The 16,426-nt window shown below is 44.3% G+C and overlaps 1 protein-coding gene across 2 annotated transcripts in view; it reads left to right on the forward strand.

Moving 5' to 3' along the window:
- The window catches only part of NCKAP1L (NCK associated protein 1 like), a 1,641,522-nt gene that overhangs the window by 893,044 nt on the left and 732,052 nt on the right, over positions 1-16,426 (forward strand). For both annotated transcript variants that reach the window (XM_069231027.1, XM_069231028.1), the window contains exon 23: positions 15,884-15,981. In XM_069231027.1, coding sequence (XP_069087128.1) covers positions 15,884-15,981 — 98 coding nt within the window. The remainder of the gene's footprint in view (positions 1-15,883; positions 15,982-16,426) is intronic.

The raw sequence follows: 16,426 nt of genomic DNA on the forward strand, positions 1-16,426 counted from the left end.
TAAATTAATGCTTGAGGCAGAAAATTAAGCGCCGACCCTCAAAAATAAGTGCAGGTGCTCAGCACCGGAAACTTCAAGCACAAATTAAGCACTGGTTACACCCTCTCCCTTTGAAAATAGGTGTTACAGGCTCGGGAGGGGTAGCCTCCCCAGACCTCTAGAAATGCTTTGAAGGGCACAGATGGTGCCCTCCTTGCATAATCCAGTCTATACCGGTTCAGGGACCCACAGTCCATAATCTGGCGTGAAACTGGACAAAGGAAAGGGGAGTGACCACTCCCCTGTCCATCACCACCCCAGAGGTGGTGGTCAGAGCTCCTCCAGAGGGTCCCTGGGTTTTGCCATCTTGGATTCCTAGTTGGCAGAGAACTCTGGGAGCATCTGAGTGGCCAGTGCCAGCAGGTGATGTCAGAGCCCTCCCCTGATAGGTGCTTAGATGTTTAGCTGACCAATCCCTCTTTCAGGAATATTAAGGGTCTCTCTTGGGTGGTTGTTCAGATTCTGATTGCAAGACTCCAACAGGAATCCTCTGCATCCTTTACTTCACCTTCTTACCAAAGAAACTGCATCTGGACCCTCCAGGAACTCTACAAACTGCAAGAAAGAAGCAAAGACTACTTCTGCAACATTGTTTTTTCAGCTCCTGCCAGCAACTGCAACTGTTTCCAGGTCGTACATCCTCTGAAGACAGCCTGTCTTGAGCCTCCACCAGAAGAACAAAGGAATCTCCCTCTCTGCACCAATGACCAGTTATGTGGAACCCCTCTCCTGATGAGCTGCGTGGATCCTGAATCACGGGTGGTAGACAGAAGTAATTCTGATGGTCCTGACGTCTAACTATGCAGGAGGTAAGAGCTTGTCTCTCCACGCAAGACAGTACCCCCGTGCACCACGTGTTTTGCAGTTACCAGGGCTTGTTGGCATCCTTCTACAAAGTACTTTGTGCATCGTGCAGCTCTGGCCCCCAGCACTCCTTCCTGCGATGCACAGCTTCCTGCGTGGTTCTCCGATGGTGTGGGACCCTTTGTTGTAGTGCTGCATAGGTCTCCTTTTGCACCTTCTTTGTCCCCATGCTGTGGGACTCCTGTGTGTGCTGCCTGGTCTTCTGAGGGCTCTCTGAGTTGCTGAGAGGCCCCTCTGGTTCCCTCTCCTGGGTAGAGTCCCAGGCTGCGCCATTTTCTGCTAACCACGAGCTTTGCATGTGCCAAGGCTTTTTGGCAGAATCCAGCGACTTAAACCAGACTGCAATCATCCATCCAGCGTGGGAAATCTTCTGCACCAACCAGGAACCGGCATCTGTCTTCTTGGGTGCAGTACTGACTGTTGTTCTTCACTGGTGATTCTTCCTTTGCACCTTCATCCGGGTTAGCAGGGGCTCCTGTTCTACCTGGACTCTTCAGTGCTTCTTGGACTTGGTCCCCTTCTTCCACAGGTCTTCAAGTCCAGGAATCCATTGTTGGTGTCTTGCAGTCTCTTTTGGTTCTTGCAATATCTTCTTTCTCATGTTGTGTGTTCTAGGAAAGTTAATGTGATTTTCTCCTGCTTTCCTGGGCTCTGGGGTGGGTTTTATTACTTATCTTTGGTGTTTTCAAATAATCCCAGCATCCCTCTGCACACTACACTTGCCAAGGTGGGAAAACAACTTTTGTATTCCACTTTCTTAGTATATGGTTTGTGTTCCCCCAGGCCCATTTCTAACTATTGTGATTTCCACTAGTTGCACTGTTTTCTAACTGTTTTTACAGCTATTTCTGCATATTAGTGTATGTAATGTGTGTATAACGTACCTCCTATGGGAGTATAGTCTCTGTGTTATTTTTGGCGTTTGTGTCACCATAATAAAATACTTTTATTTTTGTAACACTGAGTATTTTCTTTCATGTGTGTGTGAGTACTGTGTGACTACAATGGTATTGTATGAGCTTTGCATGTCTCCTAGTTAGGCCTTGGCTGCTCATCCACACTACCCCTGGAGAGCCTGGCTTCTAGACACTGCCAACATTTCACTAATAAGGAAGAACTGGACCTGGTATAAGGTGTAAGTACCTTAGGTACCCACTACAAACCAGGCCAGCCTCCTACACCGGAGCATCACTGTTTGTGACGCTCTGGTGGCGCAGTGCCCAGCACTTGAAAATATGGCCCCACCGATGCAGTTTTTTGCAGTAGAGGGGCGTGCAATAGCTGTTCCTGTGTGCGTACCCATGCTACACCCACTGCTTTTTGACACTACCCCAGATTTACAAGGAAACGTTAATCTGAGGGAGTGCCAAAACTAAGGCCACCCCAAGGGTGGCGTTAGCAAGGCACAACTAGGAGAAGAACTTTTATTTCTCCTTGTTTTTGCTTTTTCTGCAGCACACATAGAAAGAACAAAAGGTCATTAACAATTGTCTATGTGCAGGAAGGTGTCCCTTCCTGCCCTTAAACAATCATCAAATAATGACGATTTGCTTCTTTTATGTGTGCTGCATTCTGCAGCACACAGAGGAGTAACAAATCACCATTATTGATTGTTTATATGCAGGAAGGGACACCTTCCTACACAAAGCCAATCATTTCCTGCAACGCAGACACCCTTGTGCTATGGTGCAAGGGTGTCTGCGTTGGTGCTAGGCAGGTAGATTTAGTGCCAGGGCTAGGGGAAACACAGGGGTGAGCTGTAGTTTTGCAATAGGGCACATCCCTGTGTTTCTGAAGTGACACAGTACTGCCAATTTTGGTGCAGCACCGCTCTGCGCCACTTCCTTGTATATATGCCTTTAAATCTCCCAGTGCCTAAAAAAAGATAAAAATTAATGTAATCTTGTGTAATGTAACTGATTTTCGTGTGAATTGCTCCAATACCTTCAGGTCGAGTTCGCGCTATGTAAAACTGCAAAAAAAAGTATTTGGGTGGCGATTCTTCGAACTGCCCTGCTGTGTGCTGCCCCAAAACGCTGCCTCAAGTGCGGGTGCGAGAAGGGGGAAATGTTGAGTGTTAGTGCCTACCCACGTCTTAATTCAAGAGACCCTAAAGAGGCACGTCTACTTATAGCTTAGCTCTGTCCACAAAAAACGAGACACATAAACCACTGCACATTTTCAAATGGCCTTATGGTACACTAAGTTCACACAGTAAGATTTATAGAAAATGTGAATGGTCTGGGTGAGACTAAAAACCGTGATTTCCCCAAAGTTCACCAGGGGGACTTCTTTTACTTATCGAGAAAGCACATACCCCTCAACTTCACAGAGCCGTGACTTATGTCCCGTCACTCAACACGTCAGGGAGATAAGGGGAGAAATACACTGACAGGTGGCAGAGAGCATAGAGCCCCCACTGTCAGGGGATTGGAACGAAATGAAAGTAGTCAATCTCCCAATTGCTGCTAATGCTCCTGAATAGAGGATTCCTCTGGCTAGGTTAAATATAACACAGAAAAATTAAAAAGAGATTGATGTCGCAGGGAGGTCAATTTATTTTCTCGCCACCAGTAAATAACAGTTATTATTAGCAAATACACCAGAGCTGAATGAGTTTGCTGTAAGAGTTACAACATTTCGTGATGTGCTGTGCAATAAAATAAATTCTTGCAACACACAAAAGCCTATAATCTAAGCCTTTTTTAAATGCAATGCTTTTATATGCCCTTATTTATATGCAAGTGCCATAGACACTGGAGTAACGAAACTTGTCCTTCCTGCCCCCCCATGCAAAACACATCAAGGGGCCCCCCACTCAGGGCTGGCGTTAGCGCTGATGGCGCTTGGTGCCATAGTCTTTTTTAGTGTCCGCCAATGACGTCATTCTCCATGAATTCCCTCACTCCCACTCTCCAACAGTGCACCTCATCTCTCCATAACCTCTTTCTTACATGAAATTCTTTTTCTTTTTTTGAAGTGCTGCTTACAGTTCACTCACTTTTTTGTGATCTGCACGGTACAAGTTCTGTGTAGCAGGCACATTATCCATCTGCCCTACTTTATGATGAGTAAAAACCAACACTAGACTAAATTCGGATCTCCCACCAGCAGAAACATTAATCTCCAGAGTTATCTTGACATTTTTATTGTTGCCTGAAAGCTGCTGTATGCACAAGAAAGTTTGGTGCTTCTAAACCCATAAGTTATTTTTAAACACAGCACCCACCAAAATCAATGCAGGGGTCCCACAACCCTAAAGCCGGCCATGCCCCCACGCTAGGGTCCGGTTAGGAGACCTTTGGCCCAGGGCCCATGAACAGTGCCTGGGAGTGGCCCTGGAGCACGGGCACCCCCGCATTGCAGGGGCTGCACTGACTATTGTTATGCAACTGCTTGTGAATTCTTCACAAATGCCAGCTATGAGGCGGATTCCCACAGTATCAGTGGGTGTCTTATTTTCTAGTTGGACCATTCGAACTGTTGGGCCGTAGATAAACTCTGTTCCAGTATTTACATATTGAATGAAGATGCACAGCTTCAGTGTCTTATACAGTAAGGGCACAGTGGCATCTTCATGACACAGTTATGAAAGCAGTAAATGGAGATGAGAATAGTACTGCATACATAACTAAATCTTACAGTTCGATCTGATTTTTATTTCAATTTTTAAATAAGTAATGAAATCGACTGCTAGTCATTATTAATTGACAGTTACCATTTTCTGACATTAGGTAAAAGTGAGCTTAAGTGTTGCGCTGGTATAAATTTGGTTTTCCTTCGCCGTTGCCTCTGAAACAAGGATTACAATAGTATTATGTAAGAAATTCCTCTGACTGGTAATAGGAGGAGGTCCCACTTTAGATGTGAGCTAGGACTGAGTTCCCACTGATGGCGGCTGGCAGCTTCAAACGTGATGGAGCATAATCCTTGGCTCCAATTGGAGTGAGCAAGCCTGTCTTCTCAGAGGGTTCAAGGAGTTCTCTCACGCCCGCTTGCTCTCAGTCTTACTCTCACTAATTCTAACTCAGCCTCATTAACTTACTTTCAATCACACTTGCACTCACTTTTACTTACTGTTGGACTTAGCCCTTTCTGCGTGGTCACCCAGTGACATAACGAAACTGGAGGGGGCCCCCTGCAAAGTACACAGAGGGGGCCCCCTCTGGACTCACACAGGCCAAGCGCTGTCCTGAGGGGGGCCCTGCAGCTCAAGGCCGCCTGCACCACAGGGGCTTCAGGTGCCTTTGTTACACCAGTAGGGTTACACCAAACATTTTACCTTCACTCCTCCTGTTTTCTGAATTTTGTTTCTGTTGGCATTAGGACTCTAACCAGTGCTAAAGAGTTTGTGCTCCCTTCTTTAAACATGGTAAAATAGGCTTACACCAAATTGGACCCGTTTAATCTACTGCTATGTCCATAGTAAAATGGTACAACATGTACCCATGGTCTGTAATTAAATGCTACAAGTGAACCTGCAGCACTTATTGTGCCATCCACTTGTAGCCTTTTAAAATACGTTGCAGACCTGCCATTGCAGCCTGTGTGCAGTTTTAAACTGTCAATTCAGGTTTGCAAAATAAATCTGTTGCCAGGCCTAGAACATCCTTTTTATTATATGTAAGATACCCCTAGGGTTTGCCCTAAACAGCCCATAAGTTATGGGGCATTGTATTTTAAAATTTGGACATGTACTTTTAAGTTTTACGTGTCTCGGTAGTGAAAACCTTACAAGTTCGTGTTTCACTGCTGTCAGGCCTACCTCTTCCATAGCATAACATTGAGTTATCTTATTACATTCAATAAGTGATAAGTTTTGTTTGGGAACAAGTAGAAATATCATATTTGATCTAAACAGAATTGTTATTTAAAATCTTTGTTAATAATAAAATAATAATTAATAATTAATATTAAAATTGGAATTTAAGTTACAACTCTGAAAATGGCACTTTTCGAAAGTCAGTATTTTCTTGTCCTAACCATTTGGTGCCGGGAGCCTAGATCCCAGATCACATGACAAGGTGTAGTTGGAAATTAGCCTTTGTGTATTTCTCCCAGACAGTAACATAAAGGGAAACTAGATGTTGGCAGGATGCACCATCTTGGCAGGATGAGAGGAGCGGAGCTGTGAGCTGCCCACTTACACTTCACAGGCGCTACCTCAGCAAACACACAAAGAAATTCACACCAGCCTTTCGTGACCCCTGAACCAGTGGAGCATGTTCAGGGAGGCAGGCTACAGATTGCAGCTTTGTCCCACTGGAGATGTTTGACTTCAAAAAGAGACTGTTTGAATAAAAAAGTTTTCCCCATGACTTCATCGTGCCCCACCAAACTTTACCTTCTCAGATATTTTCTTTGAAATTTCTAAATTCAAAGGTAAGCCGAGATTGGGCTCAATCAACTTCTTGTATCCAAACCTCTGTCCTTCACAATCGGCCATAACCTTTGACTTTGCCCCAGTCTCCCTCTATTAGATGTCTGCAGTTGAAGCTTTGATCTTTCATTCGCTAGATTGCACTTAAAAATTATAAAAAATCATAACTCTGGTTCTACTTACTGGATTTTTTTTGTTTTAGGTGTCAAATAATTTATTACATTTTCCTCAATTTTTCTAAATTGGTGTGGCATTTTTCTTGCGTTTTTTTTCCACTTTATTACTGTTTGAGTGCTGCATACATACTTTACACATTGCCTCTAAGTTAAGCCTGATTGCTTTTTGTGCCAAGCTACCAGAGGGTTAAGCACAGGTAAATGTAGTGACTTTTGTGGTTCACCCTGACAAAGTTTGTGGCTGTTGCTAAAGAATGGATTACACAGCCCCAACCAACAACCCAATTTCTTACACTTACTTTGACTCTTTCAGCCTCACTCGCAGCACACTCAAGCAGTAGCGCTCATCCTTATTCTGATTCATTCTCACTCGGCCCCACTCGTTCTCACGCATTCTGACTCTCTCAGTCTCATAGTGACTCTCATTCTAACGAAGGGCCTGATTTAGATTTCGGTGGAAAGGATACACTGTCACAACCGTGACCGGTTAGCCCGCCCGCCGAAATAGAAATCTCTATGGGATTTATATTTTGGTGGATGCGCTATTTGTCACCATCATGATGGAGTAACCCGTCCTCTGAAATCTAAATCAGGCCCTTGGTCTCACTCAGCCTCAATCTGACTCACTTATTCTTGCTCATTTGTACTCTGACTCACTCAGTCCCACTCATTCTGATTCACTCAATCTCTCTGAGGTGTGACGGGACCCTGAAGCCCGGGATTTCACCAGCCCTGGATAATCTTTCTGAAGTCTGGCACAGCTACCTTAATACACCTGCGGTTGCCATCAGACAGTGTCACTAGCTAACTCAGGTTGTTTCTGTACCGGAATTACGTCTGCATCTTTTTCTTATACGGGAGGGAATAACAGATTATTATTCACTCTTTATATAATAAAAACTGGCCAGAAACAAGGATTACATAGCCCTGGATCCCATAAGCCGCCATTGGTTACCACACTGTCAGAACAGTGTCCACATAGTGAAACAAATGTTAAGAAAGGTAAAACATTCTCACCTTTGGAAGAGTGGCCTGACCAGCAAGGTAAATGGCAGAAATAAATTGTGAGCTGTACGTAACAAACCAGCCAAATAGCAATATATAAAATAATGAAAAATGTAAATGTCTGCACCAAATGTATGTAAAAATATTAATATTCAAAAGTAACACAAATTAGACAAAGTTAAAGGCAGGAAAAATATGAAAAATATAGCACTAATAACAAATACAATACATACTGCATTTAAAGTTAATGGAAAGCAAATAAATAAAAATCAAGGTTCATTGAGGGGTCAAACTGGAGCATAGACATTTAAAGTCGCAAGCCTATCAGTGCATGAGTACCGATCAATGTGGGTGATTAGCCTAAGTCTAGATTTCTACTTTAACACTAAGAAATAGTTTTGAATGAAGAAAAGATCATGTAGACCAACCTGAGCAAGCTGCAATCCCATCCCAGAAAGTACCTCCCATTATTTCCATCTGGGGACCAAATCAAAGGTGGCTTGAAAGGTTGATAAAGGAGCCTTGCACCAGTTATAAAAATAGGGCCCTCAGACCCACTCTTGAATTCACTTCTGGACCAGTGAAGTACTTTGAGCGGACTGTCCTGCTGCCTGAGGCATGCTGTGTACATCAGAGGACTGCCTTGCTGCTATTACATGTTAAACTTGATAACATCTGCCCATAACAATCACCTGAATGTTATTCTCATACTTCTCAACCTCTCTGCTGCCTCGCCTACTCTTGTTCACCTCATGGCACTTTTCACTCTAACCAATTAAGAATCACATATTCAGCTCTCATCTTGTTATCTTCCTGTCTCTGATCTTTCTTCACAATCTCTTGGGTTTCTTGGTTTCCAACCGCATACCGCTAACAATCACTATTCCACAAGGCCATGTCCTGGGTCCTAAACGTTCTTACTTTATAAATCATCTTTTGTGATTAACCTAACTCTTTCTCTTGTTTGCTACTTTCACTTTAATCTCCAGACTAGAATCTCAAACCAACAGCAATCCATTAGTGGATAGCCGTCCACTTACTCACATTGATTCTATTCAAAACCGAAATGATTTATTGTGCTGCTTACAGTTGGACCTAACTCACTCCACTTTCAATTTCCCCCAAACATGATGATCAGATAATGTCCAGCCAGAAATCTTTTTATACAAACAGGTGACACTACTACCACAATACTCTCCACACAAAAAAACAAAGGTCCACTTTCTAATCAATCTGGAACCAGGAAACCTGCCTGAAATGTGTCCTAATCGTTCCGAATAAATCTAGAAACTTTTTCAGGGATACTAGCAGCATCGGATCTGCAGTGACACGACTAGCCCATGTATAATGACCTCACATACCGCACCAAACACTTCCCTATACTTCATACATCAACCACCCACTTCTCTGAAAATATCTACAGGTCCAAGTCCACTTGTACTCACTCTTAACATTGACATTGCTTCAATGCCACACTATTTGGCACTATACAGATGCATGCTAAAATGACAGAACTAGGCCTGAGAGAAATTTAAATTACACTGGCGTAATTTGCAAAACTTTGGTAATTTTGTGTTATGAGAAATTTCTGAAATGCCACCATTGTGCCACTTTGCATAATTGCGCGCCGTTTTATTGTGAAACTTTAGCACAAACATGACATTTGCAGTAAGCAGGGGAACCATAGAAGATGAGTGGCTGTTGGTCGCTGTGTGCTTTTATTACATTTTTCTTTGCACAAAATGTGTCGCCATGTCAATAATTGACGCAAGGGTGCATTTTGAGTTAAGATATAGTACAAAACGAGGATTTGAATTTTGTGTAATATTGACACATTTTGCATAATTACATGAAGGCAAATTTTGCGAATTTCACACACCCCTCAACATAACTTTACCATCCTTCTCTGCCAAGCTTCTATATGTTATTTCCAACATGCAGGTGTTATTTCCAAAATAGATGGCTGGAGCACAGCCTGTCCTCACCATGGATGCGGCTGGAGACCAGGTTAGGAAAGAGGAAAAGCAAGAACTTAGAACACCAAAATCTCCACAAATGTAGTTTTTATTTACTCTGATATTTTTGCCCTTCTGTTTTCCCGGCCTTCTGGGAACCAGATTTCGCGGCCCAAAATGCACTTTGGCTAATAACATAAAATGCCTGGCCATTATTCAAGAATAGAGATTATGTAAGCAGTTTATGCTTCCCTTCGAGAACTTTTATTTTTATTAATCATTTTAAGTAGATTTTGAATACAATTAAAGTATTCCCAACAGATGGCGGAGTATTGTTACATACACGCAAATGAGCACCTCTTCCACAGGGTTACTACATGTGACGAGGATCACGTCAGATTGTGTAGATTCTGTCTCAACACTCGTGACTTTTCAGAGTACATTTTCAAAGCACCCCATTCTTTACAGCATTTCCCAAGACACCCTCTTGATTTATATTTAAATTGCTCAGCTTCAATATTCCATGCTGCGTGTCCATTCTGCTACTGAAGGGGCCCGTGTGGACCTCCAGTGCTGCGCAATGTCTCTTTTAGCATTTAGAAATCCCATTGCTACAAATAATCCGGTGTTCCGTCTGACTCCCCATTCATTCCTCAGTCCCAGGAGTACTAGAATGGGCTCCAGTACAACCTGTCTTCCTACCACGTGATAAAATAGTACTGATGTCCTGCCAGAAGCTTTGTTTGGTGGAACATTCCCATATTGTGTGAAAGAATGTTTCACTGTCTAATTTAAATCTCACACTGTATGGATCGAGGTCTTACTTCATTTTTCTTAAATATGTAGGGTGTAGTATACTCTATGCAGGCCTCATAGCTGAATTAGCTTCCACTGTATGCAGATCACCATTTACTTTGGGAGCCATTTTCGCCTCTACCCAGTCTTCCTCCTCCAATGTGAAGCCAGGGGTGTTCGCTAGTGGGAGAGCAGATGGATAATGGACGCGCCCTCCGAGGAATCAACAGAGGTTTATCCAAACCCAATTGTAGTGGATAACGTCTGGATATCTGTGGGATCCAACTGGATACCCATTGATATTATGGAGGGTAGGGGGACTCGACCTGCGTGGTCCTTTTCAGGCTTAGCATTGGGGAGGCGAGCATCTGCACGGTATCACTGGTACACACATTGAGCTTGCGTTGAAAAGTAATATAACGGAAAGTCAGGAACAGCAAACCCACCTCGCTCGTAGGGAAGCACCAGTGCGTCCCACTTGATCCGGGGCCTATGTACCTTCCATACAAGTCACAGGAACAAGCTCCTAAGGGTAGCAAAGAAGTGGTTAGTTAAGGGGATTGAGATATTCAAGAACAGATATAAACAAGCAGTGGCAAAGCCAATAGGTCTCGCCCATGCAAGAGGTACTTGCTTTGCTAATGTCTTTTAGCATGTCAAAAGCATGACTGCTGTTCAGCATAGCTAAAAGTTAGTGGCATGAGAAAGAGTGGCATGGAGTGTTGTAGAGTGGAATGGTGAAGAGTGGAGTATAGTGTTGTAGAGTGGAGTGACAGGGAGTGTTGAGCAATGGAGTGGCATTGTGTGGAGTCGCGAAGAGTGGTACAGAGTAGAGAGGACTGGTATAGAGTGCACTGGCTTAGAGTGTTGCAGAGCATAGTGGTGTAGAGTGCAGTGACGTTTAATTCAGTGGCTTACAATGCAGGTGTCATAGCGTGGTGTGGGTCAGAGTTGAGTGACACAGAGTAGACTGGTGCAGATTAGAGTGGAACACATTAGAGTGACACAGATTGAAGGGGTGTAGAGTGTGGTGGCTTAGAGTGAAGTGGCATAGAGTAGAGTGGCATAGAGTGGTGCAGAGTGGAGTAGCATATAGCTGAGTGATGCAGAGGGCAGTGGCACAGAGTGGAGTTGAGTTTCATAGAGTGCCGTGGCATAGAGTGGTGCAGAGTATAGTAGCATAGAGTGGTGCAGAGTAGAGTATAGTGTCATACAGCACATTGGCAAAGACTGCAGAAGCATAGAGTGGAGTAGTGCAGAGTAGAATGGCATAGATTCCTGTGGTGAAAAGTGCAGTGTTGCAGAGTACAGTGTCAGAATGCAGTGGAGAAGAGAGGAGGAGATGGGCGTAGAAAGCAATGGTCATAGAGTACAGTGATGCAGAGTAGAGTGCAGTGGCTTACAGTACAGTGACAAAGTGCAGTTGTGGAGCGTGCATTGCCGTAGAGTGCGGTGGTTAAGAGTAGAGTGGCATAGAGTGCAGATGCACTGAGTGGAGTGGTACCGGATGGAGTAGAGTGATGGAGAGAGCAGTGGCATAAAGTAGATTATTTCAGAATAGAGTGAAGTGGTATAGAGTTGAGTGGTGCAGGATGAAGTGCAGTTGCATAGAGTGGCACAGAGAGTAATGGCGTAGAGTAAAGTGGTGTAGAGTGCAGTGGCATAGAGTACAGTGTCATAGAGTGCAGCAGAGTAGACTGGAGCAGCATACAGTAGATTGGCGTAGAGGGCAGGGCATTAGAGTTGAGTGCTACAGATCAAAGTGGATTGGCATGGAGGGTACTGCCATAGAGTGCAGTAGCACCTTGTAGAGTACAGTGGCGTAGTGTGGAGTTGTGCAGAGGAGATTGGTGTGGCCTAGACTGCAGTGCATTGGCAAAAAGTGCAGAGGTGTAGAGCGGCGAAGAGAACAGTGCCATAGAGTAGAGTGGTATGGGGTAGAGAAGAGAGGCATAGCGTGAAGTGTAGTAGAGTTCAGTGGTATAGAGTGGAGATGTGCATAATGCAGTGGTGTGGAGTGGTCCAGAGTAGAGTGCGGTGGGTGTGGAGGGGTGCAGAGTAGAATGCAGTGGCATAGAAAGGAGTATTTATGGTGTTGTAGCACACAGCATCACAGACAACACATTTTCAATTGAAAAGACAATTGCATTTGCACTGACACAGAGTTTTACTAACAAAATTATACAGTGCACAGATGAAAGTGTGTGGAAATTGCATCACCTAGTTAAATGATTAGTTTTGATCATACTAAAGTATTTGTTTTCAACAGGCTTCAAAAATCAATTTTTTTTTTCATAATTTAGTTATATTCTGAAATGTTTACACAGTTCATTTAAATGTTGTGTCCTAGAAGAAAACAGTTTCAAACCCCCACTATCCAGCAAGAATGTCACATAAATCATCTCACTTTGGAGTCAGAGAAAAATGGGTGAACAAGCACCCCTGGAATACAGCGCCTTGCATTTGACCTTGTCTTTGAATGCACAGCAAATGTGACAAGATAAGAACAAGATTTACAGCCCCGTTTACAGCAAGGGACCACTGGAAGGATTCTGTGAATAAGGTTTTGGCAAGGGAAGGCACAAGCTCAAGCTAGCCAGCCTAAACCAAACACAGCCAGTAAAAGGAAAGCAAGAAAATAAATGTGAGTTACAAACCACAGAGCCAATGGTAAGCAACAGGCAGAATGCATTCCTTGGTCAACTTTCTGAATGTCCTTTTTGATGATGATGATAACCCCGCCATGGAGAGAGGAAGTTTAATCCATCTCTCAGTCTGTATGGATTGCTTGCAGATGACTGAATCATTGTTTGGCTGGATCACTTGTTCCTTCTCATGGTGCAACATGATTCCCAGGTATCTGATGGAACGATCAATGACGTTTCAGGGGGTATTCCATGGCCAATGGTGATGTGATGTGTGTAAGAAAAAAAGTTCTGAGCCAATTAATGTTGAAGCCTCTGAGGTTGCCAAATCTGATAATCTCATCACTGGGAGGAAGTCCTGCAGCCACAGTAATGGCCGTGGTGAGTAAGCATGCAGCTTTTACCTGATCTCCCAATGTTGTGAGGAGGCCTGCCAGAGGCCACAAAGTAGTTGCACGGCCTGCGGTTGTCTTGCAGTCTTAGCCGCTGCTGCTGCATCTCTTGAACATGCTGGTAGGTGCTGCGGGAGTGCTGTCATATCTTCTGGGCTGTCGGAAAAGAGGAGGAAGGAAGGGGTGCCCCAGCAGGGCTCGTTAGCCCCTACCTCAGGCTCACCGGCGACCCCTGTCACCACAGCACATCCAAGGTGTACGCTTGGGACACTAAGGACTCGCCTATGGTTATATCATCCCAGAGCTGCCACCTCCAAACTAGAAATAGCAACTGGTGCCACCACGATTGATGCATCTGATCCTGCTGTCCTGATATGACTAGATGATACAAAAGGCCTGCATTAAGTCTGATGGAAGCCGTCGGAGCCACATCTCATGACCAGTCATCCATCCTGGTCACTGGAGTGGCCTCGCGCCCATTCCAGCACATTGTTTAGGTGCCTTAGGAAGTGGTGGGTGGTGTGTTCTGGCATAAATCCATTGTAGTATGGCGGTGCCACGGTCCTGATTATCTTTGCCAGTCCGTCCACTAACACCTTTGCCAGGATCTTGGTCTCTACATTAAGTAGAGAGATGGGCCTATGTGAGTCACATTTGTCAAGTGGTTTCTGTGGCTTGAGTATGACTGAGATTGTAGCCCCTCACCAGTCATATGATAGTTCTCCCAACTCTAGTGCTTCAGTATACATATCCATTACTGGTGGGACAAAGCGTGATGCCTACCTCTTAAAATTTTTGAGGAGATAGCCATTAGAACCTGGGGTTTTCCGGAAGGGAAGTGACTGGATGTCCATCAGAATTTCATTGGTATTCAGAGGTTCCTCTAGACCCTGACTATCTACATTGGTCAGTCTAGGCCGAATCAGGTCCTTTATAATCAGGTGGATATATTCAGCCACGTACACTGTCTGCTCTGCCTAAAGACAGTCGTGGTGTGGTGCAAATCTTGGGTGATAGAGTAAGAGTAGGTAATAGCGTGATATGTATAGGAGGTGATGCTGGGATCTAGCCGAAGGTCAGGTCTATTCAACAGCCAGTGTAGGAGTTTCCCAATCTTGTCCCCAATGCACGACTCGTCTATCTTGTATTGTGTCACAGCACGGGCTAGGGATGCCAAGTCCAGCAATTCTTGCCAGAACGACTGTCACAACTCCTTTGTTTTGTGCCTTGTGTGGTCATCTGAGGTCCAGTCAGTTCCCCTTCGGCATTGGCTATATCATTTTCTAGCTCAACTATTTGGCTGTGCCTTTTCCACGTGGCTGCTGCCTGATGGGATAAAGCATGCCCTGTTAGAACCAACTTCAATGCCTTTCCTATGACTGTTGGAGAGGTGTCCGTGCCCTTGTTGATGTCCAAGAGGTCTGCAATTTGTAGTCCCGGGAATTCAGCAATGGAGGCTTCCTGGAGCCACCAGGTGCTCATTCTCTATTGCTCGGCCTGTCGCCGTTTGTGCAACTTGAGTGTTATTGCTATCAGGGCATGGTTGGTCGGGGTGTGTGGGATGATTTGAGCATCTACCTGTGCAGTCGTGTCCACAGGGGACAGAAAGAAGTAGTCTATCCTCGAGGACAATCTGTGTGAGTGAAAGTAGAGCATGAATTCTGTGGTGCATGGATGTAGCAGTTGCTAAGCATCTGTGGAAGGCCAGCATACTATCCCATGCGTTCAGTGTGATTGACTTGTCAGTGGAGTTAGTGTGCTTTGGGGTCCATGACTGAATTAAAATCCCCTGCTAATATTGTGTGCCCCTAGGGAGACTACAGTAGTATTTTTGTGAGTGCCTGAAGGCATTCTCTGTAAGGGTAGGGAGAGCGTAAATCGAGGGGTAATAGACCCTCTCACTATATATCTGCCTAGGTCATCACAGTATGTTTTCATAATTTGCAGATGGAAGTGCTTGTGGAGCAGGCTGGTTGTCCCCTGGACAGGTTTGTGTAGCTGGCATGGAACATTTTGGTATTGCCGCCGCATGAGAGGAAGGGACATCTATTGCCCAGTAGGTGTGGACTTCAAGATGACTAAACACATCTTCAGTTTAAAACTTCCTGATGGGATTGGGCCTTGAATAATGACGCACCTTTCCAAAACATGGTTGGGCGACTCCATGTATTTTGTTCTTACCTTTAGTTTGTTGTGTATTGAAATGGTCAGTGCTATGCTCACGCTGTGCTACCCAGTCTTTTCGACTTAAGAATTTGTGATGGTTAAAAGGAGCTTTTTAAAAGGAGGAGTGGAAATAGAGTTCAAAGCCTTCACACTCACTTCTTATATTTCTTCAAAACTTTACAATGGATCGAGAAGATGCTATTTTCCCATGAAATGATAGCACCATCACCATGTGTTTTGTTAAATGATGAAAGAGGCGTTGCCTACCCAAGCAATTGTCTTCATGTTGACAGAGTGGCTCTGACTGTCTGCAATGCAATGAATCTTAACTTTTGAGTTGCATTTTTGCATAATTGTTAGGTCATTCCTTCTTGGAAGATTTCATTTAAGGTGTATTGCTAAGAAATGCACTGGCAAAATGACAGTAGTTTTGTGTCTGTACCAACCACACTCCTTTTCCCCACAGAAATGAGAGCACTAGCTGAGCTGATTGGTCCATATGGAATGAAGTTCTTGAGTGAAAATCTTATGTGGCACGTGACCTCACAGATCACCGAAATAAAGGTATGGACCTATTAGAAAATGCATGGGATGCTGGTTATGGGCACATATGGAAGAGAAAGGCAAGAGAAGTGCAACTCAAATACAGCATGCAAAAGACTACAGGTAAAGTGCAAGTATTGATGGATGTCCAATGGATTCTTTCTTTTCTGGTGCGCTCCAGGAAGACAGTGGTTTCTAAAGAATGTAAAAGTAGACAGAGGAGTCAAACAATACATTAATAAACAAGCTAAGCTAAAGCCTAACTCTTCTCCGCTCTCCTCTGCCCTCCTAGCCGGTCTCCTCCCCTCTCCTTCTCCAAACTCATCTCCTCCCATTCCTTCTCTCCCCTTCCCTATCTTATCTTCTGCTCCCCTGTTTTAGAACAGTTTTGAGGTTCCAGACATTGTTCACCTCCCATTCTCACTCGAACTGAATTTGTTCTAAGCAGCAACACGTGATTGAGACT

Source organism: Pleurodeles waltl, chromosome 4_2 (assembly GCF_031143425.1).
Source record: "Pleurodeles waltl isolate 20211129_DDA chromosome 4_2, aPleWal1.hap1.20221129, whole genome shotgun sequence".
Taxonomy (NCBI): domain Eukaryota; kingdom Metazoa; phylum Chordata; class Amphibia; order Caudata; family Salamandridae; genus Pleurodeles; species Pleurodeles waltl.